Source organism: Desmodus rotundus, chromosome 3, assembly GCF_022682495.2.
Source record: "Desmodus rotundus isolate HL8 chromosome 3, HLdesRot8A.1, whole genome shotgun sequence".
NCBI classification, from domain to species: Eukaryota; Metazoa; Chordata; class Mammalia; order Chiroptera; family Phyllostomidae; genus Desmodus; species Desmodus rotundus.
Window position 1 is genome coordinate 6,871,340 of NC_071389.1, and position 25,930 is coordinate 6,897,269.

At 58.8% G+C, this 25,930-nt stretch overlaps 1 protein-coding gene across 1 annotated transcript in view; it reads left to right on the forward strand.

Annotated features, from left to right (window-relative positions):
* The first annotated feature begins 1,318 nt into the window (after positions 1–1,318).
* Positions 1,319–25,930, forward strand: part of TNFRSF1B (TNF receptor superfamily member 1B) — a 34,435-nt gene continuing 9,823 nt past the window's right edge. The window contains exons 1-8 of the mRNA XM_024554845.4: positions 1,319–1,514; positions 18,954–19,053; positions 20,767–20,895; positions 21,380–21,529; positions 21,960–22,053; positions 22,469–22,707; positions 23,207–23,284; positions 23,829–23,863. Coding sequence (XP_024410613.2) covers positions 1,437–1,514; positions 18,954–19,053; positions 20,767–20,895; positions 21,380–21,529; positions 21,960–22,053; positions 22,469–22,707; positions 23,207–23,284; positions 23,829–23,863 — 903 coding nt within the window. The 5' untranslated portion in view covers positions 1,319–1,436. The remainder of the gene's footprint in view (positions 1,515–18,953; positions 19,054–20,766; positions 20,896–21,379; positions 21,530–21,959; positions 22,054–22,468; positions 22,708–23,206; positions 23,285–23,828; positions 23,864–25,930) is intronic.

Consider the following 25,930-nt stretch of genomic DNA (forward strand, 5'->3'; position numbering starts at 1 on the left):
CCTTGGCGTCTCCATCACAGGAGTCGGTGGCCCAGAGCAGGCGTCCCTGCCCCTCTCGGGGCAGCCTGCAGTGAGGGAACAAGGAAACAGGGTCACCTCCTGCCACCCTGCCCACCCCAGCCTGCAGGAATGTCCTGTGTGCTAGGGACAGGGACTCCCAGGGCTGGGGGACGATGTTCTGGTCACACAGGGCTGGCCTTGGCATCAGAAATGGCACTTGAGCCCTGGCTGGTGTGGCTCAGTGGGTGGAGTGCCAGCCTGCAAACCAAAGGGTTGCCAGTTCAATTCCCAGTCAGGGCACATGCCTGGGTTGCGGGCCAGGTCCCCAGTAGGGGGCACGCAAGAGGCAACCACACATTGATATTTCTCTCCCCCTCTTTCTCCTTCCCTTCCCCTCTCTCTAAAAATAAATAAATACAATCTTAAAAAAAAAAGAAATGGCACTCGAAATGAAGGGGGTGCAGGTGGCAGCTAGCGTGGTTGCTCAGTCACATTGAAAACTCCAGGAAAGCCAGCTCTAGTGGCCCTTGGCCTCCGTCAGCCCCCCTGCGGGCCCCCAGTACTTCCTGGAAGGCTTCTGTCCCAGCTTCTTTTTACATGTCAGCCATCTGGAGAGGGGACTCAAGAAGGAAGGTAGGGCAGGGTCTGGCTCCCTGAACAGTGTGCGAGGAATATGTAAGGGTAGGTGAAAAAACGAATAATAGCAGTAACATCTAGTGCGTATACAGAGATTAATAAACGACATCTATACTTTGTAAGTATACCTACTTATGTGAGATACACTATGTTATGTGTATCTTTTAATCTCCACAATAACTCTACGAAGTTTGTGCAGAGACTCAGACCCAGGTGGTCTGTCTCTAGAGTCGGAATGAGAGTGAATGATGTAGAGCCGCTGTGGTCCCCCTAAAGCTAGTGTCAGCTTGGTGGGAAGTTTTTCCAAATTAGCGCCACGCCTCCCACGCATGGGGAGCCTGCGGTGGAGGGAGGGGTGGAGGGAGGCACAGCCTCGGCGCAGCCACAAGCCTGGGGAGAGTCTGTCCCCAGTCGGGGTCTACCGCCCCCACACCGGGAGTGGGACGTTCGGGGAGTGGGCATTAGAGGGAAGTTGAGGGGTCACCGAGGGCTGGGAGTGGCTGACCCTGGAGGTAGCCCTGAAGCTGCGGGTTGGCAGAGGTGGGCCAGGCTCCGCCCTGCGTGGGGTCGGGTCTGGGCGCCTGCTGGGCAGCGGGCTGTGGGGACCCGGCGTGTAGGGAGGTTGGGGGGAGGGCCTTCTAGCCCCGCCCCGCCCCGCCCCCTGCCTTTCTTCTGCCCAGCCGCGCAGTCTTTCGCTTTCAGTTGGAGGCGCGGGAGCGCAGCGGAGCGGAGGGAAGGCGAAAGAGAGCCAGGGCCAGAGCCGGCCGGGTCCCTCCCGCGTTTGCCGTCGCACGGTCCTCATGGCTCCCGCAGCAATTTGGGTCGTGCTGGCGGTCGGACTGCAGCTCTGGGACGCGGGCCACGCCGTGCCCGCCCAGGTGGGTGCCTCGCGCGACCCGCGGGGAGAGCCCGTCTTTCATGCCCACCCGGGCTGGCGCCCACCCCGGGGAGCCCCCGGCCGCGCTTCCGGGGCGCTGAGACGGGGGTGCGGGGCTCGGGGTGACCGAGGAGCGGCGTATTCTACTGGGTCAGACACGGTCTGTGCACCGCTGGAGACCTGCTGGGGACCTTAGTTCGGCACATATGCCCGGGGCGGGGGTAGGGGCCCAGGGACGCTGCCGGGTGCCTCCATCAGTGCAAGACAGGGCGTTTGGAGATCCTAGCTTCGTTACCCTGCAGCTGCCACGGCCAAGCTTTCCTTCCCGTGGGGGCAGGGGTGCTGCCCCCACTGCGGATGCCGGGCACACTCTTAGGATGACTCCCCTCCCCCGCCCTCCCTGGGCTATGGTTTTCCTCTTTCTTAGAAATACAAGGGCTGCCAGGTGTACAGTAAATGCCTAATAAGGGCACAGTCGGACTGTGGGTTGGCTGTCGCCAATGGCCAGACCCCTTCCCCAGGGGCCACCTGGTGTGTCCAGAGGCCATTTCCGAGCCTCCTCTGTGGGCTCCAGGGTCATGGGGCGGAGACAAGCGTCCTCAGACTCCCCTGGGCTGGACTGCGGAGCCCAGGGACCGCTGCTGGCCTGTTAACAAGGCAGACGTGGCGTCTGAGGCGCTCCAGAATACGGAGAGGGCAGAAACCCCAGGGCGCTATTCTCGCGCACCCGCCGCGCTAGCAAGGTGGAGGAATTGCCTGTCCGTTGCCCTTTTTGGCGTGTCCATGATCTGGTAAGGTAGAGGTGCCCCATTTAACAGAGCGGGGAAACTGAGGCTCAGAGGCCTCCTTGTATTTCATGGAAGGGCATGGGGTTGCTCTTCCTTCCAAGGATCACCTCTTCCTTTACCCCCATGGCTGGGGAGGAGGTGGGCCTTCACCCCTCCTCACCATCCTCCCCTGATGGGCTGTGGTATGAGCTGAACCATCTGGACATCTGACTGGGAAGGAAGGTGGGGGCGGTGGCACTGGCTTATGTGTTGATGTTTGGTGACTCACTGGCTAAGGCTAAAGACATCTTTGAAGTCCAATTTTTATTTTTTGGTGTACACACACACACACACACATGATTTATTGGGGCTGACATTGGTTCAGAGAGTCCAAATCTTAAGGGCAGAGGATGGAGGCTGTCAGACCAGAGTAGAGTCACACACAGTGGGTACCAGGGTGGATGCTGGGGGCTTGCCCCAGAGGTTGTCCTGGAAACAGCTGCGGTCCTGAGCAGCTTCCAGCCAGGACAGTCCCGGATCTGAGAGCTGAGCGTGGATGCTGATGACTGTGGTCCCTGGCCTGACCACAGGTCCTCAAGAGGTGTCGTCCTGCTCCTGTGGCATGTGAACCCCTGGGGGCAGAAGGAGGCACAGGTCTTCCCTGTGGCCTAGGGGACACGGGTGCTGGAGTTTTCTGAGGGATTTCTCTTGCGCCTCTCACTTCTCTCCCCTCTCGACCATCTCCTGAGTCATCTCGGGTTCCCTCCTGAGACTACCTCCGCAGCCTCCTAGCTGATCTCTTGGGCCCTGTGCCCTCTCCCGCTGACCCTCCTTGCTGGCATCTCTGGGGTGACCCTCCTCAAGTTGGAGCATCTCCCCTGCCTGCCTGAGAAGCCTGGTACGACTCCCAGCGGCCGAGGCAGAGACTCCCCCAGGTGTCCCAGGCCGGAGTGAGTGAGGTATCCATGTTATTGCTGCCATTTCTCTGCATCTGTACCTTATGCCTGGTGGAACATGGGTAGCCCATGCTGTCCCCTCTCTGTGGTACACCCCGTGCCCCATCCTTCAGGGCCTTTTGCAAACGCCACCCCCTGCAGGAAAGCCCTCCTCCATTCTCCAGGTTGGATTTGATCATTTTCCCTTTGAACTGTCAGAGCCCTTGCCCTTCTAGAGGACAGGCGCCATTCTGCTTTCTGGTCTGGTTGTGTCTTAGCCAGCCCAGCAGAAAGCTCCTCCAGGGCAGGGACCGTGTGGCCGTCCCTCTTCTCTTTATTGCCACACAGCTCCTGTGTTTCCAGCATCCAGGAGGAGCCGGGCACTGTGCTAGGCATTTCCTATAGAATCTCACCAGAACCTTCCTTTCAGCATTTCCTGAAAGGTGGATGGTGCTGTTCCCACTTAGAGATGCGGGAACAGGCCCAGAGAGGTTACAACATCTCCCAGGATCGCAGAGCCGGGGGGTGAGAGGGTGGATGGGATGTGAAGGCAGGTCTGCTTGATTCCAAAGCCCTTTGCCCTAGCCTCCCCCGCCCTGACCCCATGTCCACATCCCTGTTCCTGCCCTCAGCCGGGTCCTTCGCACGCAGTGGGTGCTGAGTAATCTTGCCTGTCACTAGACAGAGTTACAGAAAGAGCCCAAGGTGACCTGAGCTGGCTGCAGGGACGGCAGACTTGCTCTGATTACCCGTGTAATCAGGGCTTTGGCCTCCTGTAAAAGCTGCATTTGTTGGCTGGAGTGGACTGGATCGCTCATTCATTTAGTCGTGCACTCACTGGACAAATGCATGCCGTAAACCTGGAGGGATAGGTGAGCGCTGGGTGCCCTGTGATGGGAACAGGGAGGGCCCTGCTGTCTGGCTCTTTGTTGTTGCTGGGAGGGGCTGGGGGCATCTCCACCTGCTGGGTCTGACGAACCTACCCCTGATGTCTTGAATGGAGGGGCTGCCAGCTCAGGTTAGGGGAAAGGTTGGGGGCTCCCAGGCTGGCCTCGGGGTGCTGGCCGTCAGAGTGGAGACGAGTGACCCAGGGTGGCTGCTGTCCCAGGATGTCCCTTTGCCCCCTCCCTGACAGCCTTGAGAAGAGCCTGAGTGCTGACGAGGAGGCAGCCCAGTGGTCATGTACTGCTTCAGAGGGCGGTGGCCAGTGCTGGGCGCTAGGGACCCCAAGGTGACCACGACCCAGCTCCAGCCTTCCAGGAGCCACACTGTCAATGGTCACAGACCTGGGCTCTGCCCTGTCACCTGGGCCAAGTCACTGAGCCTCTGTTTTTCCAGCTGTGGATGTGGGAAGTATTTCCCACCTGGTCTTTCTCGCAGGACCAAGTGGGTATGAAAGGTGTGGGAGCAGATAAGGTGTCTGCATTCTGGTATCTGAGGGCCGCCTTCACTGTCGCCCTGGGGCCTGGCTCAGCGGCTCCTGGACTGCTGTCCCTCCCAGGGCTGGGAGACAGTTCGTGGCCTTGACCATCCAATGCTTCCTGGACGAGCAGCCAGGACAGTTGTGGGGGTGAAGGGGAGGGGAGGGGTTTGACGCCAGCTGTGGGGTATGTGTGTGTGTGTGTGTGTGTGTGAATACGCACGTGTGGTTGCATTGAACTCCACACATCAACTTAGTTCTCAGTTGATGCCATGCTGGCTGCTTTTCTGCTCCTCAGACGTGCCCTCCGCACGCCTGCCTCAGGGCCTTTGCACTTGCTTTTCCCTCTGCCTCGAGTGGTCCTCCTGCTGTTATCTCCTGGTCTTATTCCCTCAATTCCTTCAGCGCTCTCTCTGACCACCCTGCCTGTAAAAGCTCCCACCAGGTACGCGCACTCCCTGACCTGCTTCGTTTTCCTTGATAACGCTCCCGACCCACTATGGTTTTCTCACTTTTGTTGTGTCCTCCCCATAGGGTGCATGCACAGTGAGGGCAGGGACTTGTCCACTGCTGCAGAGTCGCAGCCTAGTGTACAGTTGCTCATTCTCAGCGCTCTTGACATCCGGGTAGTTGTTGAGGGGCCGTCCTGCACGTCACAGGGCGTCTAACGGTACCCCTGGCCTCTACCCGCGAGATACTAGGGGCACTGCTCCCTTCACTTGTGACACTGAAACATGTGGCCAGACGTTGCTAAATGCCCCCTGGCGGAAGATCGCTCCTGGTTGAGAAGCACTGCCTGGCTTCTAGAACAGTGCCTGGCGTGTGGTAGGTACGCAAAGGATGTTGAATAGATATTCAGAAATACTCATCTGACCTTTACTGTGACCCTGTTTTATGGGTGAGACCGGAGAGTGTGAACAGCTGGCGGTGACGGGCCTGGGTTCCCTCTCTCTGGGCTGGGTTTCTGGGCTCGTCTCCCTGCTGTAGCGAGTGTGCAGAGGCTAGAGGTGCTCTCCCCAAAGTGCTCATCCCCTCACACCCGCTCCCGGACTCGTGATGGGGCCACCCACTGGCAGTGACTCACGGCCCCAGGGGGCACATGACTTGCCCAGGAGCAGGCAAGAGGGAGGGAAGCTGGGGCTTAGGAGAGAGAGGGGGGGGGTACTTAGGAGAGGGAGATCATTTCCGGGGACATAGGAGCAAAGTGGAGATGCTGCAGCCTCCGGTTCTGGACGCCCTGCCAGCCACGGGGAAGTTGTATTGACGACTTAGGAGAAGGGCCCGGCCTCAGGGTCAGACAGAGCTCAGCACAAAGCCTTGCTTGGCTGTCACAGGCCGGGCGACCTTAGCAAGCCTTTCCATGTCTGGGAGCCTCTGCGTTCCCATCACTAAGTTGGGCCTAATGCCCACCTCACTGGTCGGTTGTGCAGCCCACTGGCAGCTCTGTGAGCATTTGTGGCTCTGCAACCTGGCCAGATGCTGGGCCCTGGGGCGCGACCCAGGCCGAGACAGGGACCCCCGTGGAACCCGATTCTCTGTCTGAGCCACAGGGCCATGAGGGGTGGGTGGCAGGCCTCCAGTTGCCCAGAGCTCCAGGCCAACATCTCTGAGAACATTTTCCCTGCTGCCTGGCTGCGCTTCCTGCCCAGCTGCCCCCTTCCCGGACCTCTCACGCCACCTGCCCAAATGGCTGGCCTCAGGACCTGGGCGTGTGGCAAAGGCTGCCGGGCCAGGAAATCACTACCCTGCCCTTCTCCACTCCTTTCAGTGAGGGACAGGTGCCGTCTGTCATTTGAGGATGAGCAAGGGGCTGCCCGAGGCCTCAGCTCTCCCACCTGCAGGCGGGCCCGGCCGACGGCAGGCTCTGTCTGACATGTTTTCCGTCTCTCTCCTCTCTGGTCCTGAAGGTTCTGTTTATTCATACCCCCGAGGAGGGGAAGCCCTGTGGAGGCATTGTGAGGCCATGCTGTCCACCCCGCAGCTTCCAAGTGACTTCCAAGACAGCAGGGTTCCCATCAGGGCGCTGATACTGGCTTGCCAGGTGACCTTAGGCGTCCCTATCTGTAAATCCCAGCAGCCCTGATCCCAACACTCTCCTCGAATGTTGGGGGGCTGTCAGCCTGGCATGGGCTTGACAAAGGCCACAGAGTGGGGGCATGAAGGGATCTAAAAATTTTCCCAGGAAGGAGAGCCCAGCGCTCCCACCTTAGTATCTGTGCTTCCCAGCCTCTCTCCCCACTGACCTCAATCGCACTTGCTTCGGCTGGACTTTCTTGGATGATTTCTCGGATTCAGGCCCCGGAGGCATCAGGAAAATCCTGGCTGCCTGTCCGCTTGCATCCAGGACAGGATGCAGAGCCCTCAGGCAGAACAGAGGCCTGGGTTCCACCTCTCTGCCCTTTAGGGCCTAGTTGGCACCTTGTAAAGTTCAACAGCCAGACCCTTTGGGACCTGAGACTGTGGGCACCCACTGCGGGGCCTGCTGTCTGGAACCCACAGGTTGGAGGAAGCCTTGAGTGGGGGGGGGCGTTTTTTTCTCAGAGAAGCCCTTTGTCACTAGTGATGGGCACACAGCCCTCCCCTGTTCTGAGTCCTGCCGGCCTCCCTCACAGCCCAGGGCTTTGGGCATTTGTCCCCTTCTGCCGAGCTGTTGATTGCCAGGCTGGGACTCTGAAGCTCAGGGCTCACCGTCCGGGGCCCACAGTCATTTTCCACCGCGGTGTGCTGTGAGGTCACAGGTGCCAGTGACGTCGCTGTGGTTTGGGGTGCGTGGCCCGGAGGAGGAAGTGTCTGTTTACTGACGGGGGTCTGGAAGAATAGCTTTCCCTCTGCCCTGAGTGTGAGCAATGAATGCTGGGAGGAGTCCTGTGGGGGTGGGGGCTGCTGTCCAGGGGGCCCCCAGGTCCAGTCTCTGCCCTGCTCTCCTGTTCACTGACACCCACGGCCCTACCTCTCAGCCTCTGCGTGGTCTTAGCAGAGGGAAAGGTGATAGAGTGGGCTCCGTCTCAGGTGTCACCTGTGGAGGTGTGTGACTGCTAGACTGCTGATCCGTCACTAAAACAAGAAGGCCCCTTAGCCGCTCGCTCGCACCCAGCTTCCTGTGTCAGGCGGGAGGATGCAGAGCCTGCTTCCCCGGCCCCAGGCGGGCCAGCTGCCCTCTGGCTTTTGGCAGCAGACGCAAGTGGGCACACGTGGGAAGATTGGCAGTGTGGATGACGTGGAAGGCCACAGGCGAATCTCTTCCAGGAGCGCTGGGCCCTCTAGAGGCCAGCAACACCGCTTGCCCTGTCCTGGCTTCGCAGCCTGGACCGGGGCTGGCTCCACTGCTCTGACCGGGGGCAGGGCAGAAATCCCCAGGGGGTTTTGTTTGTTTTGCTCTGCCATCCGGACAGTGGTCTGTTTCAGTCTGAGCTCGGCCTGCAGTGGGTACTGCTGATGTGGCCATGGCTTCAGGGAATTGAGTGGGCCTGAGGGTGCGAGCGAGCGGGAAGGGCTTTGGGGGCAGGCGGGCACTGTGTCTTCCTGCCCGTCTGTGGGAGGCCTTCTCTAATGCTAGTCGGGAGAGATGCTAGAGGGCTGGGAGTCGGGGGTCTGAGGCCCCACCTTGGCTTGGCCTGTAGTGTGGGAGGGCTTGGCCACTTTTCTTCTCTCTGGACCTCAGCTACCCCAGCTGGAAATAGGTCAGCAAGGACCTCGTCCACCTCGCTTTATTGCCCTTGGGCCCGAACGTTGTACTGGGGGTGGCGGTAAGGGGAGTTGGTGACTTTGGGCGGAGGGTGGAGTGCAGCCCTGGCCTCTCTGTGGCCCCTGCTCAGAGAGCCCAGGTCTGGACCTGATGGGGAGTCTTCAGGGCAGGGCTCCCAGCACTTTGCCTCAGTTAGCAGGTCTCCTGCCAGCATCTGGGCACCCCTAGGTCCTTCTTCCTGCTGACCCACGGCCCGGCTTCCATCTGCCACTGACTGAGGCTCCAGTCCGACTAGTCCCTGGTCACCCCATCACCTGCTGCTCCTGTCTCCCAGTTCTCTGGAGCTACAAGCCCCCAGTCCCGCTCCTTGCTGCTGTGTCCTGCCCGCAACATTGAGCCCCTCCCCCACCTCATGCCTGGACCCCCCACATCCTCCCAGCCACCTCCTCTTTGTATCCATGGTTCCCCCTCTTCCTGGCCTGGCTCCTTGGTCCCTGCCTTCCTCTTTCCCGGTCTCCTTTCTGACTCTGCTACCCAGGCCACCCTCCTTCTGGCCCTCTTCCCACAGCGACCCCAGAAGGGTGCTGCTAAATCCCAGTTCTGCAGATGGGCAGAGCGGGATGTGTGGACACCAGGAGGAAGGCACAGCGGCGGGACTAGCAGGGGACCATGGCTGCACTGTCCTGGCTGGAGCCAAAGGCTTGCGAAGGCAGTGATGGCATATGAGTCTGCAAGCTGTTTGGGGCCAGTTTATGGGAGCCATGATATCAGTTACATTAAAAAAGTTTCGGAGTGCTTAACTAAACACGGTACCTGTGTTACCTCATTGAATCCTCACAACAGCCCCAAGAGGTAGGGACTATTATCCCTTCCATTCCACAGATGTAAAGGCAGAGGTTTATTAACCTCATTTATTTAAAAAAATACAAAAAAACCCCCAAAACAAGAAAAACCCTCGTCTGATGCTGCCTGCCAGTGAGGGGGCATCTGGATTCTGAGCCAGGCCTTCCTCCCCCCCACCCTACGCCCTCCCCCCCCCGCCCCGTCGAGTCCATGCTTTCGGCTGCCACGCTCACCTCCTCTCGGGAGTGGAGGCAATGGGGAAGCACTGGTAGTGTTTGAGCAAGGGAGTGACCAAAACAGAGAGTGTATTCGGAAGTGCAGCCTGGCCTCAGTGGCATGGACGGACTGTTGCAATAGTTCAGGCAAGAGCGGTGGACTCAGGGAGTAGCAGCAGAATAGGAAGGAAGGATCAAGGCTTCAGTGGGGAGGAGGCCTTTGTGCTGGACCGAGGACCTAGGGTGGGGACAGGGGCCCTCAGGAGGCAGAGGAAGTGTCCCTTTCCACCCCACCCTGCATCCAGGCCCCTCGGGCATCCTTCCCCCCATGCCCCAGCCAAGGCCAAGGGACCTGACCAGTGTCAGCCTTGTGTGTTCCTGGAGCTCTGTGGTCAGCCCTCGGGTGACCCTGGCCTCGGTCACTCCGGCCTCTGCTGGGTGGGCGTGAAACTAGGCAGGGCTAGGCTGGTCACCTCCGGTGTGAGACGTGATGTGCCCGCTCTGGCAGAGGAGCGGGACCGCTGGCGACCTGTCTGACTCTGCTGTCAGAGCACCTGGGGTGTCTGCACTGCTGTTTGGGCTTTGGTTTTCCTCAGTGGTAAGGTGGGGACAAAAGCGTCCCTCTCTGTCACTGCGCACTGGGGCTGGGAGATGCTGGGACAGCGCAACGAACTGAGGGCTAGGACTGACATCCAGGGGGTGCTTCGTGGAAGCCGGGTGAGGGGCTAGTGCATTGCACACGCCCAGCGCCTTTCACCCTCACAGCCACCAGGGTGGGGCACCCTCACTGTCCCCATTTTGTGGGAGAGGCAGCTGAAGCACAGAGGTGAAGCAATTAACTCAGACTTCCAGCTCACCAGAGGCAGATGCTGCCCAAGGCGGTCGGGCTCCAGAGCTCTGTTCTTTTTCTCTTTTTAAGATTTTATTTACTTATTTTCAGAGAGAGGAGAAGGGAGGGAGAATGAGAGACAGAAACATCGATTGGTTGCCTCTTGTTCACCCCCAAACGGGGACCCGGCCTGCAACCCAGGCATGCGCACCAACAGGGAATCGCACCGGCAACATTCTGGGTTGCAGGCTGGCACTCAGTCCACTGAGCCACGCCGGCCAGGGCCAGGGCTCTGTTCTCACACCACCACCCATGCGTAGTGGTGGTCACTGTGGCCGTGCGGGGCGCTTCTCTGAAACCTGCCATTCGGTTTCCCCCAGTGGGGGCACCTCCCCCTCTCTTGATTAGCCCATTTCCCGCCCAGTCCTCATGCAAGCCCTAACGCATTTCACCTAGTGGAAATGAAAACTTTTGCTTCTGTTCAACAACTTCACGTCTATTAGGCACCTGCCCTGGGCTGCGCGCTGGGCTGGGTGTAGAGGAATGAGTAATAACCCCACGAGTAGCGCTCGGCTCTGACCGCCAGCCCGCCTGGCGCCTAGCGCTTTACCCAAGTTGACTCAGTGAATCATAATGGCCCAGTTTGGGGGGCACTGTTTTTGTCCCCATTTTGTAGATGACAACACTAAGGCTGGTGAGTGACAGAGCCGGGACTCAAACCCGGGTGTCTGGCTGAGAGGCCACACTGGTATGTGCAGGGGGGGTTAGTCCTTGCCCTAAGGGGGAGACACAGGGAAGTAATTAACCAAAAAGTGGTCTGGGCTGGGTAGAGATATACCCAGGTTGTCTGTAGAGCCCCAGGAGGGACCTCTGAGCCCATCTGGGGGTTCGGAGAAGGTTTCCTTGAGGTGATGGCAGAGAGAACTTTTGAAAGAAGCCGAAGAGTCAGCCCTGCAAGGGGTTGGGGCGGAGGGAGGAGCAGGGGTGACGGTGTGGGGAGCAGTGAGGGAGCCAGATGCTGCTCTGGATGAGAGGCGGTGGGGGATGCTGGCAGGGCCGGGTGAGTTGAGGACTGTGACCTTGGACCTGAGGGCAGTGGGGCCATGGGAAGCTCTGAATCAGGGCCAGACCTGGATGTGGGAAGGCGGCTTCAGGTCCATCTGGAAAGGCTGGGGACCAAGAGTGAGGAGGCTGAGCTGGCGAGGGAAGCCTAGGATGGAGGGGTTGCCATGGGGAGATTGAAGAGGGGCTACTGACAGGCCTAGGTTGGGGGGTGGAAAGAGTTGGGGTGCTCTCTGCAGTGAGACTGAGGGCTCCTTGGGGGCAGGTACCACGTCCTGACATCTGGTGTTACCCCACTAAGCACAAGGCCTGGCCCCGAGAACCGGATACCAGCCTGGGCTTCCTGTCTGCCCCCAGCTCACTTCTAAAGGGACATCACAGGCCACATGGATGTGTCACCCCTGAGCCACCACCTGTGATGTGGTCGGTCCTTCCTGACGCAGATGCTGTTCCTCTCCGTGACGGAAGACGAGCCTCTGCAGCCTGGCCCTGGCGTGGTGTCTGTGTTGGCCTGGCCTGATGTGGTTGTACCCCACAGCCCACGGGGCTCCTGCAAACCCCCTAAGATGGAGGCCCAACCGGCTCTGCTGCTTCTCACTGCACTCAGGGGCCCCAGGGGCCTGCCATGCAAACGAAGTGGTTTCTATATTGCTCGAAGACAGTTTTCACCTGTGCAAGGGTCCCTGGGTCCCTGCACAGATGCCTCTGCCCTTCCCACAGCTTTGGTGTCTGCGCCCAGGACCCTGGAGACCCGTTAGCCTGGGAGAGTCACTTCACCAAGCTCTCACTGTATGTCCTCAGGGGAGTCACTCCCCACCTTTGGGCCCCTCATCTGTAAAACGATCACAGGGTATAAAATTGTCCAAGGATGTGGAGGTAGAGGTGTGGCTCCTGCCTGCCACTTGCTGGCCACGTGGCCTCTGACCCGGGGTCGGTGCCGAATCTCCAGAACCCTTTCTGCATCTCTAGAATGGCCTAATCCTGAGCTCGCTGAGTTGACGCAGGAATAAAGTGAGAGAATGCATGTGAGTGTGTCTGGCACCGTGTCTGCACACAGTAGGTGCTCCTCGGGGGTCTGAACAGTTTCCATCAGTCTTTCTGGCTCTGTGAAAAGGCTAAATGTGAGAGACTGCCTGAAGCCAAAAGCTTCCCCCTGTGGCCTCCTTCCCACCTAGTACCCCTCCTGCTCTTAGCTGGCAGTCAGCCGAATCCCTGCCCAGGGCTCCAGGGAGGCCTGGAGTGTGATGCCTTCTTCCCGAGGCTACTGATGTTGAAGGGGGGGCTCCAGAAAATCAAAAAGCCTTGAAGACCCCACAGATGCTGCATTAATGGTGGCAGGAAAAGCAGAGGGCACCGTAGATTTTTTAGTGCTTCTAGATGACAGAAGTGGTGGCCACTTCTTCCTTCCCCATGCCTGTCCTTTGTCTTCCTCTCTCCTACTGTCTATTTATAAATAGGGGAAGGGACTGAGGGCCCCCACCTCAGTGTGTGTGCGGGGTCTTGGTCTGAGCTGAGGAAGTCAGCTGGCTGGTGCAGGGTTGCCCAATGGCCTAGAGAGAGCTGATGCGGACTCAGGGGTCGGAGACCTGCATGGCTGCCCCGCTCTGCCCCTCCCTGGCTAAGGGCCCCCTTGAAGTGCCCACCCTGGTCCAGCAGTCTCCTCCCCCAGCCCCAGCTGCTGGCTGTGGTTGCGGATCCTCCAGGGTGACTGTAGGGGGAGGCGGGGAAGGCAAGGAGGGAGCAAGGGCTGGCAGGCAAAGTCTTGCAGACTCACTAGGTTGGTCTTGTCGGGCTGTTGCTCCCCTACTGAGGCTCACTCTTTTTCAGGGACTCACAGCCACTTTGCTGTCCCTTATCCTGGACACTGTGTCCCTTGGCCACTTCATGGACCCCCCAACCCCTGGATTTCGGTTACTCATCCAGACTCTTTATTTTGGGTTCCCATTACTCCTCCGGGTGTTCCTCTTGAGTAAAGTCCCTTTGAGACAACCTGAGGCCAGTACCGTAGGAAGCCCACATCTGGCCTGTTAGGAATGTCCCCCACCCTCTGTCCCAGTGAGGTCCCCAACCCACTGTCCTGGCAGCTGGCCTGTCATGGTCTCCTGATTTCAGGCTCTTGGAGGAGTTGCCTGGGGCTGCCGTAAAGGTCATAGGTCAGCTCCCCTACACTTGTCCCTTCCTTTTCTTGGGCCACACGAGCCATCTAGCACCTCACTGGAACTGGGCCACTTGCTCAGGGCCTTGTCCTCGCCCGGCCCATCCTCAGCTAACACGGGGGCAGACGCAGCCCAGTTCCAATGTTCTATCTGACCCAAGTGTACGGCCCAGGGCCTTTGCACATGCTCTCCCCGTGGGTCCCTGGGAGTCTAGGAGAAGAGGAGGGACCCAAGCTAAGATCTCCTGCCTCTGCTGCTGCCACAACCCCAGCAGGGGACAGGGCAGGGCATCATGTCACCATTTTACAGGCAACTGTGTTGAGGTGCAGAGAGTGACACCCCCAAGTCCCCCAGAACCAGCACAGGCAGCGGACCCTCTCACTGACGTCCAGTGCTGCTCCGGGGATTCCAGGTGTTTGTGCACCTGGCAGCCTCTTGCCTCCTAGAGGCCACCTGCTCAGGCGGCCCTCACCCTGGGAGAGGGGACAAGGGGCAGAGGCTGGGGCACGGAAGCCGCACCCTGCACCCACATTCAGCCTTGCCTCCTGCCCCAGCCCCTCCTACCAGCTCATTCAGTTTTTCCACCTCTCATGTGGGTGGGCCACCCTCCCAGCCAGCACTTCTGTGGTCTCGGGAGGGGCTGAGCTTTTCGATACCCGTCTTTAAGAAGCCACAGCTGGAAAGGGCTTCCAGCATCAACCAGGTCCCTGCTGCCATTTTGCAGATGAGGAAACTGAGGCACAGAGAATCTGGTTACTGCCCATAATAGAGGGAATGCCGGAGGAGGGGAGGGAGGATCTTTGGGGGGACCTGGGGGTTGAAACCCAGCCCCCTGGCGTGGGGGAGACACAGGTGTCAGCTTGATGCTAGGGAGGAAACTGGGCCAGAGGTGGGGAGGCCTCATGGAGGCTCAGTTTTCTCATCTGTAACTTGGAGACAGTAACAGCACTGGCGCCCCAGTGCTGAGACAGGACTCAGAGACAGTGAGGAGCACTGGGCCCGGCCCGGAGCCAGCTTCCAGGAGAAGACGCTGCTGCCCCTTGTCTCCCAGCGTCCGTGTCCTAGCCCTCACCTCGCCCGCTCTGGCCCAGCTGCCCTGGCCTCCTGGGTGTGCCCACAGCGCCCTGAGCACCTTCGCCCCTGGCTCCTGGCCCCACCTTGCTTTTCCTTTCTCCTGGGCTCCTGCTGCCACCTTATGTTTTTCTACCCCATGTGTCTGAGGCTCCCCCACTAGGGCTCAGCTTCTCAGGGCAAGGACATGGACGTGTTTGATGCAGTCTGCCCAGCTCCTAGAACAGCAGGGGCTCAGTATGTTTGATGAATGAATGAATGAATGAATGAGCGTTTCCACCTTGGCCCCTGACTTTTTCTGAGATGTCTAAGGTTGCTGCCAGCCCGAGCTGCCGCGCTTCAATCCTGCCTCCACTTCTGGCTCCCACTCGTCTTTCTAGCACTTGGCACGGCCACCCGTCTGCTGGGCCAGCCGTCCCCGCTCGCAGACCTTGGAGCCGGGCTGCCCTGCTCCTGCCTGCCAAGGACCTGCCAGCCTGAGGACGGACCCTCGGAGGCGCCCAGTGACACAGGCTGTTCTGGGAAGAGCTGGGTCTTAGGGGCCTGCTTGTCCGGAGGGGCCCATGTGGTGTCCTGGGGATCCGGGAGAGAGCTGAGTCAGAGGCTCTTAGCCTGAGACTGAGGCGGGTTCCCTGCATTGGGTACGTGCGTGTGTGTGTGTGTGTGTGAGCGTGGGTGAGAGAAGGAGCATGCGTGTCCACGTGAGCCAGAGCCTCAGACCCTGCTGGTACAGAAGGAGATGGCAGGGGCTGGTGGCACTGCAGTGACTCAGGGACCAGGGGTGGAGGGTGGATCCGGGGAGCTGGCTCCTGCTGCTGTCCCGAGGAGGGGACCAGAGATTTCCTCCAGTGGGAGCAGTGCGAGTCATGTCCCAGCTCCGCCTCCTCTTTCCTGGATGAACTCAGACTAGTGATTAGACTCCTCTGAGCTATGAAATGGGCACACGCCCACCTACTTTTTGGGGGGGCAGAAGTGAGAGTCTGTATAGTGCCTATAACCTTGCCTGGCACATAGTAGGTGCTTCATGAACATTTCAATGTTTTTCTTCCTCCCTGAAGGGCCATCACTTGGTGTCAGTGCCTCTGTCCCCTGTAGAGGGGAGGAAGTAGGGCCAGCAGACCCTGGTGTGAGGCAGCTCTGGGGCCTGGGGCGGTGAGGGTGGGCCCTGATGGCCTCACTGCACCCCAGCCTCCAGCAGCCTGCCACCACTGCTGCAGTGGCCTGGAGCCTTTGGGGGACAAGGAGGTGGCTCTGCTTCTTTCTACCTCCATTTCCTCATCTGTGAAATGGGCTCAATCAGACCTGCCTCACAAATTGGATGTTAGATGGTCCTCCCTCCCTTTTTCCTTCTTCCTTCCTTTTCACTTTCCTTCCTTTCATCTATCATCCATCTACCATCCACCCATCTACCTACCTACCTACCTACCTGTCTTCCCCAGTCCCCCACCCCACGGGGTCACAGATGGCTCCGTTACATGGGTGGTTAACGCCCATCAGTGATTTCCACGTTTCTCCTGGGACTCTGTATTTTGAAAGTTTGGGTCTGCTAAACATGCTGAGCAAATTAGTGACTACCCAGTTTAGTTCCTCTTTCTAAAATGTCAGTCAGCACTCTCCCGAGGGTGGGTGGGGCCCCAATCCGAGCCTCCCCAGGAACTGGAAGCTTCCGTAGGCCTGTGTTTCCCCGAAGCTGCTCGCCACCTTCTGGGGACGTCCAGGGACCCCCGGCCTGTGTGGCCCTCCGGTGACTGGAGGCCAGGCTCCCCAGGCTGTGTGCGGTTCGCCTGTGCAGTAGGGAGCCCTGCGAGTGGAGGGGCCGACCTTTTGTCCTGCTCAGTGAGGGGCTTTCTGTTCCTCATTCTTTGGCCATGACAGGGCTGCATGTTTGTTTTTTCTTTTTCGGTCCAAGAGGATAAATAGGCCTAGAAATTGCTCAAGGGAGGGCTGACCCCCATCACACAGAGCAGCAGGAGGAAGTGTGGGGAAGGGCCTTCAGAGCAAGATTCAGACAGGAAAAGACCCTGAGGGGCCGCTGTGGAGAGGCCGCTGGGCGGATGCCTGGGGGCCAGAGGGGTCCAGCTGCATGCCTTTGACCAGGAACCCTTGGCCTGTGGCTGGAGAGAGAGAGCCCCCTCCCCTCTCCTCCCCACCCCAGCTTGGCCAAGGCAGGGCCCTTTCCCATCAGGCCCTGTGGGCCTGACAGGAAATCCTCCTCCAGCTGGCAGGCCCCCTGGGCTGCATGCCGGGAGCCACCACATGAATGAGGGGCTCCCCTAGTTACTGTGGGGTGCTCTACAGATGCAGGCTCCCTGAGACCTGTGTCACCACCCTGCAGGGCCCCTCCCTGCCCTCGGGCGTGCTCTCTGAGGGGGAGGCAGCAACACTTTGAGGCACAGCCCTGCCCTTGGAGAAGCCACATGCAGCAGATGCCTTCAGGGAAGGCCCGTTCTGGGGGCCGTGGGGGGAATGGCCCTCCTCGACCCACAAACAGTGCGTGTGACAGGAGCTGATGGGGTGTGATTTCCCTGGTTGTGGGGCTGCCCCGCCTTTGACCACCCGGTGCTCTCCATGTGCCCCTTCCCCAGGTCACCGTGCTCTCTCTGGTGCCGCCAGATAATCAGGCGTGTTCAGCTGTGGTGTGTCAGAAGCACCTGGGGAGGTTTTTCTTTTTCTTTTCTTTTTTAACAGGACAGCTTCCTGGTCTACCCTTGAGATTCTTTCACCCAGTCTGTTGGGTGGGAGTCGGCATTAGTAACGGGCACTCTGTCCCCCAGACGCTTTGGACACAGGCAGTGAGCCCCGCCTCCGGGGGCTGCGAGGAGCCCTGAGAAGGGGCCTGGCTTGCCCTTTCATTCAGGTGCCTGGCAGCCTGCTCCAGGACCAGATGGGGAGGGGAAAGGACTGGGAGGGAGTGTGTGCGGCCACGGGCACTCGAGTTCACAGTGCAGATGGGGATGGAAGTTATCTTTCTAAACTCTGTGTTACCCAGAGTTTAGAAAGGGAAGTGCCCTGGCCCACTTCCCTCGCCAGCTACCTGTGTCTCTCCCATCCTCGGAAGTCCAGAGCTGGCTTTCTGGGGTCTGGGCCTGGGCCTGGGCTGCATGAGGAGAGGGCTTCAGGGGCTGGCCCGTAGGGTAGGTGCTCCCATGTTTGGGCTTCAGGGTCCTGGTGCAGGGTGGGACCCCTCCGGGAAATGACATTGTCAGGAAGCCTGCTGCTTGGAGTGGTGACCCCTTAGCACCTATGACATGCCCGGCTCTGGGAATAGCAGTATCAGTCCCAGCCCGCAGCCTCCGAGGGCGCCCGTTTAGTGGGGGCACAGCCCTGTGTACCAGGAGCCCTGAAGGAGGACGGTCAGGATTCAGGGTACCAGTGGTTATTCAGGGTGGGTTATCAGCAGGGGGAGGTTGCCTTCAGAAGGGACAAGTGGGATTTTGTCAGATGAAGCAAGAGGCTGTTCTAGGTGATGAAGGCAGCTTGGACAGGAACGTGGGGGAGAGGAGCGCAGATTTTGGGGACACCAGAAACCCCAGTTCTTGGGGGCTGTAGAGACACCAGGATGGGTCTGGGACAGCCTGCCAGGCCCAGCAGGAGAGGCCGCTAGGTGTCCCGTTTGCTTGTTCTCAGTGTGGGGTGGGGGGGCAGCCAAGGGCCCAGCTGCGCAGTCACGACTTCCATGTGCAGGGTGGGGGAAGGAGATGGGGTGGTGGTTGGAGCACGGACTCTCCCACAGCATCTGTCTCATCTGCAGGCGGGGTGGTGGTGGGGAGGGGTGTTCTCAGGTAGTGCGCCAGCTCCGCCGCGGGCTGCATGTTGGAACTGAGGGTCTAGAGACGATGAGGCCGTCATTTCTGCCCTGTGTGTTGCAGACAGGTGGTGTGTGTGCACACGCGTGTACACATGCACCCATGCAAGTTGGGAGGACAAGTAGGTGCCCTGTTTCAGCACAGCGAGGTGATTATTTGAAGGAGTTCTGTCCAGCATTCAGAGAGCCCAGAGGAGCCTGAATCAGCCTGGGGGAGTCTGGGAGGGCTTCCCAGAGGAGGCAGCAGTTGGTCGGAAGGACGAAGGGGCAATTACCAGGTGCAGGAAGGAGGGAAGGGGAGGCATCCTCAGAAGAGGGCTACATTGTGCTGAGCACCGTGGGCCCCTGCCTTTGGGGCGGCTCTAAGGGCCCTACATTTGCCCTGGGCCATGTCAGGAGCCGGCCTCACCCTCAGGCCGACGGGCTCCGTGTCACTGCCTGCAGACACCAGTGTGCTACACTGAGGAAGGTACGGGGCAGGGACTCTCCCTTCTACCTCCACCACGCCCCCACCCAAAGGGAGAAGTCCCAATGTCCTTTGTCCATCCGTCCGCGGAGCCTCAGCAAGGAGAGAGCCAAGCACTTGTGGGCACAGGATGGGGATCTGGGCGTCAGGCGTGGCCGAGCTGATGACTGTCCTTCTCCCTTCCAGGTTGCGCTCACCCCGTATGTCCCAGAGCCTGGAAGCTCCTGCCGGCACAAAGAATACTATGACAAGAGGGCCCAGATGTGCTGCAGCATGTGTCCTCCTGGTGAGGGACAGGCCCTGGATCCCTGACCTCAGACTGGCTCCATCCCTGGGGGCTGGTGCCTTGGAGGGAGTGTGTGAATAAGGGTTTGGAGGGGCAGGGTCGTGACTCTTGATTCTTACTGAACCCCTTCTAGTTCCATGAATCGGCGCTATGCTCCCTCTTGCCTTTGCACACACTGTTCCCTCTTCCCAACTCCCTTTCCCTGGTGAACTCCTACTTATCTGTTAGACCTCAGCTTAGATGTCCACCTCCTCCAGGAAGCCTGCCTATACTGCCTGGCCAGATCTGCCTCTTCCTTTGAGCTCCCAGTGGTCTCTGGTGTCCCCCATGGCAGCAGCTCTTTTCATCCTGTGCTGTCCTGGCTCCTCTTTTGTCACCCCCACTGTGTGTTCCTCTAGGACAGGGACTGGGCTTGCTCTCCACTGACTCCTGAGCACCTGGCACCATGCCTGTCACTTATGTGTGCTCAGCACGTATTTGATGGATCAGTGAATGCTTACCTGTTTCATACACGGTGGACCTGAGGCCTAACCCTCTGTGGGAGAGCTGGGTGGCCCAACGCCCAGTGCCTGTACATCATTCCTATAATACTGATAAAGCATCTGCTACCTGTCCGGCTCTGTTCTAAGTGCTGGGAATACAACAGAGAGCAGGACAAACAAAATCCTCACCTTCATGGATTTTGTTTGCATTTTAGTAGAGGGGCAGACAAGTAAACAGAAGGAGTAGATGTGTGATCCCATCAGAGATTAAACGCTTTGGAGAAAATAAGGCCTGCTAAGGCAGATGGAGGCAGATGGAGTAGGCCATGCTGTTCTTAACGGAGTGGTCAGGGGAGGCCCGTCTGAGGAGCTGACACCTGGGCAGAGACATGCAGGAGGTGAGGGAGTGAGTCATGCAAGTGTACGGGCACAGCAGGCCAAGCAGGGGCCACAGCAAGTGCAAAGGCCCTGAGGCGGGAGCCTGTTTGGTGGACCTGAGGAACAGCAAGGCCAGTGTGTGGTTCAGAGTAAGCAAGCAGGGGCGGTGGTGAGGCGTTTAGATTTATTCTGCAGGATCCAGGAAGCCCTTGGAGGGCTCTGGGCCATCGGCCTGAGATGCGGGCTGGCACGTATCTACCTATCGCCTCCCACAGCCATTTTAAGAGACTCCAGGGGAGGTGACTTTTCTTTCTTCTCTGAACTGGCAGGGTCTTTGTAAGAAGTTACTAGATTAGCACAGCAATGACTATGGCGGTGTAGGGCTCAGGGCTCAGAAGAGAACCTCCTTAAAGGTTTGCCTTGGTACTCTTCTGTCGCCTGGTATGCCTTCTCTCCAGGCCTTGCTGGGAAACTATACTACATCCCTACTTTCTTTTTCCCCCTCTAGTTTATACTCCCAGGTGGAGAATTTTAGCCAACTCTAAAGAAGAAAGGAGCTGACAAACCAGTTCGCACTAAAGTGTGATTGACTGATAACAGGCAGTTCCGGTAGTGGAATTCTAGGCATCTGGAAAGAGCAGAGGGGAAGATGTTTTATGAGCCATGGACGTTCAGAGATGGAGGGACAGCTGGTACTGGCTGGATGTGAGATGAGTTGATGGAGGAGTTGGAGCCCTGTCAAAGAGCCTTTGCAGCTAGACTGCGGAACTCTGGGTTCTGGGGAATGGTGGGTGAGCCCAGGGTCTGGAAAGAAGCCCCGCCCCACTGAGACCTCCGGTCCTTGCTTTCTCAGGCTACCATGCACGATTCTTCTGCACTGCTACCTCAGATACGGTGTGTACCCCTTGCGAGGACAGCACCTACACCCAGATCTGGAACTGGGTCCCCGAGTGCTTGAGCTGTGGCTCCCGTTGCAGCTCTGGTGAGTAGGCCCAAAGGGAGGGGTAGCCCCCAGCATCCTGCCCCAGGCACCAGGCATTCCAGCCCCTTGCTGAAAGCTGGCTGGGATTCCCCCAGACCCAGCGTTTCCATGCCCCAGGGCATGAGGTTGCATGGGTGCAGTTCTTTACAGTTTATCAGTGACATTTTCCTCCTGTCTCACCGAGTCCTCTTCAATAGCCCCATGGGGCCGGCTGGCGCAGCGGAGGGAGAACTGTGCCCATTTTAGAGTTGAGGAAGCTGTGTCTTGCTCATGCCGTGCAGCCGGACCAAGACTTCAGGCCTTGGGACTCCGTGGCCAGTGTTCTTTTTGCCCCATGCTGAGGGGGACGGTGGGGGCCCGACTAGCCTGCTGGAGATCAGAGCTCTCTGTGGGTGTCGGGCTGGCTGGGAGGTCAGGGTGGCATGGTGGTGGGCGGGGCCGGTGGAGGTGGGAATGACCCTGGGCTGCCTCCTTGCTCCTCCAGACCAGGTGGAAACTCAGGCCTGCACCCGGGAACAGGACCGCGTGTGTGCCTGCCGGCCAGGCTGGTACTGCATGCTGCAGAGTCAGCAGGGGTGCCGGCTGTGTTCCGAACTGCGCAAGTGCCCCCCCGGCGTCGGGGTGTCCAGACCAGGTATGGGGCCAGGGCAGCGGGCCTGGGACCCCATCGGGTCTCTCTTTCACAGGCATCAACTCGTCAGCTGAGCCTGGGAACGTTGTCCGTGGCGGCCGGTCCACCCGTCCCCCATTTATTCTTTCCCCCAGGGCTCCCGAGGAGGCACGCACTGCGTGTGGGGCCCTGGGGGCCTGGAGGTGCATCAGATTAAGCCCTAAGCTACTGGGAAATTGAGTGGTGCCACAGGAAGATGAACCCATGTGACCCTGGAGACCAGGAAGTCACTAGAATCGGTTAAAGGACGATCCCCCAGCTGTGTGTGTGTGTGTGTGTGTGTGTGTTTTCTTTAGAGGGAGAGGCATAGACAGAGGTCTGGGGGCCCCTCAGATCTCCCCTAGGTCTCTGGTGCATCTGAGTTGGTGACAGTCTCCAATTTTTTTTTCTGAAGGAACTAAAACATCGAATGTGGTATGTGCTGCCTGTGCCCCAGGGACATTCTCTGACACAACGTCATCCACGGATACTTGCAGACCCCACCGGATGTGAGTGGCTGAGTCCTTCAGTTCAGGAGCAGGGAGGGGCTGTCCCTGGGTGACGGAGGGACGTATTGTACGAGCACAAAGTGGCTGTGCCATGGTGCCTGCAGTCTCCCACTCCTGGCCGTGGGTCGAGGCATTGCCCGAGCTCTGTTCAGCGCCAGGGTGGGTCAATCTAGTGGTGGGTGGGTCCCAGGACAGATGGCACGGTGAACAGGAGCCTTGCCCCAGAAGTTGGGACTGAGTGGGGAGCGTGGGGAGAGGGTTGGGGGTGAGGACAGGAAAGGGCAGTCTTAAAAGAGGACCCTCATCCTGGCTGCGGGGACCCTTGCCCGCCGACCTGCCTCCCATGGGTGAGCCCAGCCACCCTGAGCCATCCTGAGTCCTCTGTCGCCCCTGACCAAGTCTCCTCCCCCACCAGCTGTAAGTCGATGGCCATCCCCGGCAATGCAAGCAGGGATGCGGTCTGCACTTCTGAGCCCCTCACCGAGACAGTGAAGCCGAACTTAGCCCTTGTGCCCCAGCCAGGGTCCACGAAACCCCAACTCACAGAGACAACTCCAGGGCCCCGTACCACTTCAAGCCCCTCCGACCTGTTCCCGCTGGTCCCCAGTCCTCCAACGGAAGGGCTCAGCACAGGGAATATCTCCCTTCCCATTGGTAAGTCACGAGAGGACCCCTTCACCCTTCCTCCCTGTTATCTCAGAGACGTACTGAGAGCCCGCCGTGGGCTGGTGTACCCTGTCCTTGGATGTACGTGGAGGTGAGACTTGTCTTCTCCCAAGACCCGGCACTGTTACTGACAGCCCTGGGTTGGGAGCGGTGGGCTCAGCATTTTATCTCGAAGAGGAGATGGTCTTCTGGTTGTTGGTTCTGATGAACCCATCAGGCCATGATGACAGCGTGGGCTGGACCATGTCACCTCGTGGGCTTCCCATCTGCGGTCAGGACTACTTCAGGCCGGAAGGCTCCAACTGGTGGCCCCCGTGCTGACCGTGGTCCACAGACATGCTTTGTTTGGCACAGTTTTGGGCTTGCTTATTTTGTCATTGAATTTGAGACCTTGGGACTGGCTTGCCCTTCACCTGTGACAACTGGGCGCCTGGTATATTTGAGTTTGCTTTTTGTAGCTGTTTTTGAGCTTCTCCTGTCCTTCTAGGACTGATTGTGGGTGTGACAGCCTTGGGACTGCTGATGCTGGTGGCTGTGAACTGTGTCATCATGGCCCAGAAGAAAAGTGAGATTCCATTCCTTTTTCCCTTTATCCATCTGTTCACAAACTTCTCCGGGGGTCAGACAGAGCTAGATGTCGGTAGACTCTGCAGGAGCCTAGGGCGTGGGGCAGAGGGCTCTTCCACTCACTCATCTACTGAAAGGAAGGACTCCAGTGGGGCTGTCCAGAGGGGCGGGAGGCCAGGATTTTTGTCTGGGAATCCTGGGGGAGCCAGGCCGTCTGGAGCAGGCAGCATTTGAGCTGGGTAAGATTTGGAGGGGGCATGTGTGCAGGAAAGGAAGGGCATGCTAAGCAGAGAGCATGGCATGAGCAAAGGGGGTGGGGTTTGGAAACCGGTAGAGGGTGGTGGAGCGGAGTGGAACAATGTTGAGCCAGCTGGAGAGTTGGGTGTGGGGTCCTGTCATGCCTTGTCTAGTAGGTCATTGTTCCCCCGTGGCTGGGTCTATTCCCGCTGGTCCTGCTTGGGCCCCGTGTTACCTGCGCAGTTGGATCGCTGTGGCCTGAGGAAGTCACTGCCCCTCACTTGTCTTCTCTCTCCTCTTTGCAGAGAAGCCCTTCTGCCTGCAAGGAGAAGCCATGGTGGTGAGTGCCCCTCTGCCTCCCCCCTCCTCCTTCCCTGCTCCCCCTCCCTGTGTCCAGTGGTGGGTGCTCTGCAGAGCCTGGGGAGGCTGAGGAGAGGCACCCAGGGTCTGCCCTTGGGGGTGACGCTGCCCTCCATGGGCCAATAAAGGAGACTGGGTGTGAAATGCCGCATAAGGAACTGGGGGGCTCATGGTGTCAGTGGCAAGCATGTGGTCATGGACCTGTGGTGTCACCTTAGGCAGATGTGGAGTGGCTTGTGGCTGTTTCCTCACCGTTAAATGGGGACAGTCCTGCTCAGGGGCTGTGCCATTCACTCGGCTGGCAACAATTCTCCGCATTTCTGTGGTGCTTACAAAGCACCTCCTCAAAGAGCAGTGGTTTTCAAACCGAGTGCCAGGGCACCCCTGGTGTTCCACAGAAGGCCCTGGAGATCATCTCTGGGGTTGAGTTGGAGCCTCGGGGGCTGGGCCCTGAGGCCCCCCACTTTAACCAAAGCAGCTCACCTTGGTTTTTTGAATAAAGTAGGGCCTATGAGGGACTTTTGCTAGAAACACAATGCTGACGTAGTGTTTTATCCATTCTCCATCAGGAAGGCATTTGGCTATAACTGAAAACTTAAGGGTACCTTAAGACAAACGGACTCTGTCTTTCGCATGTACCACGAGGCTGAGGCGTTGGTGGCTGCTGGAATAGTTCAGTTGCATTCTTCGGAGAGTCCAGTAGGACCCCGGGCTCTGCCACCTTTAGTGTGGTGGTTTTCGTTCCCTTGCTTGCGGCGTCAGGTCATGAGAGGGTGGTCACCACTTCCTGTGAGCTCCGATTTGAGGTGGGAAAAAGAGGGGGGAATGGCCAGGGCAGCCACGGTGCCTCCCATCAGAAAATCAGATGCTCTCCCAAAAGCCCTGGGTAGACGTCTCCTTTTGTCTCATTGGCCTGAATGGTGTCATGTGACCACCCCTAGCTGCAAGGGAGGCCAGGAAAGGGGGCACTTTGCTTTCCCAGCCTCTGTGGTGGAGGAAGACAAGGGAGACGGCTTGGAAATGGGTGTGGGGTGAGTCAGTCCACGGTGGCTGCTGCACTCCTGGGTCTGGTAGGCAGGGCAGGGTTGTACCCACTGTGAGGAGCTCCCTCCATCGCCTCCCACCCTGCTGAGGCAGGGTTTCCCAGCCTCGGCACCATTGATTTTTGGGGCCTGATCATCCTGTCATTGGGGACTGTCCTGTGCTTTACAGGCTGTTTAGCAATTATCACTGTGCTCTCCCCACTAGACCACTAGCACTGCCTCCAAGGGGTGACGGACGACCAAAAATGTCTCGGACATTGCCAGCTGAGAACCACTGTGCTGGGAACAGCTCAGCCCTGGGCAGCCCAGTGCCTGAGGTTTACACAGGGCTTTGGACTCGGCAGGGGCCAGGGACTGATTTCATGTCTTGATTATGCTGACAAGCCAAGAGGGGCAGTGAGGGGAAGTGACTTGCCTGAGGTCACACAACACCATGTCTCTGGACCTGCTCTGCAGTATTTCAGCAGATGTGAACACTGGTTTGGGACTTCAAACTGCCTCTCGTTCCCTAGGAGTGGCAAATGCCACTCCTTCCTTTTTCTGGCTTCCGCTCAGTGAAGCTGACAGCCGCTGTGGGGTGGCCCAGAGAGCCGGCGCGCCCTGCAGGCTCCCCTGCTGCAGCCCCGCTGGCGCAGTCCTCTCTCTTTCCCCACCGACAGTTTCCCCATATTCGTGCGGTGAAGATGTCTCAGGTGCGGCCTCCGCTTCCCCTTTCCCTTCCCTGAGCTCTGTGTTCACTCAGTGTGCACAACTCAACTACTCCTTTTTTTAACCTCTCCCGAGGACATGCGGATTGGTTTTACAAGCTCATTGATTTTAGAGAGAGGGGAAGGGAGAAGGGGGGCGAGACACAGCGATTGGTTGCTTCTCATACGTACCTTGTAGCTCCGTCGGGGGACTGAACCCACAACCTAGGCACACACCCCGACCGAGAATTGAACAGGCGACTTTTCAGTTTACGGGACCATGCTCCAACCCATGGAGCCACATCGGCCAGGGCCCTG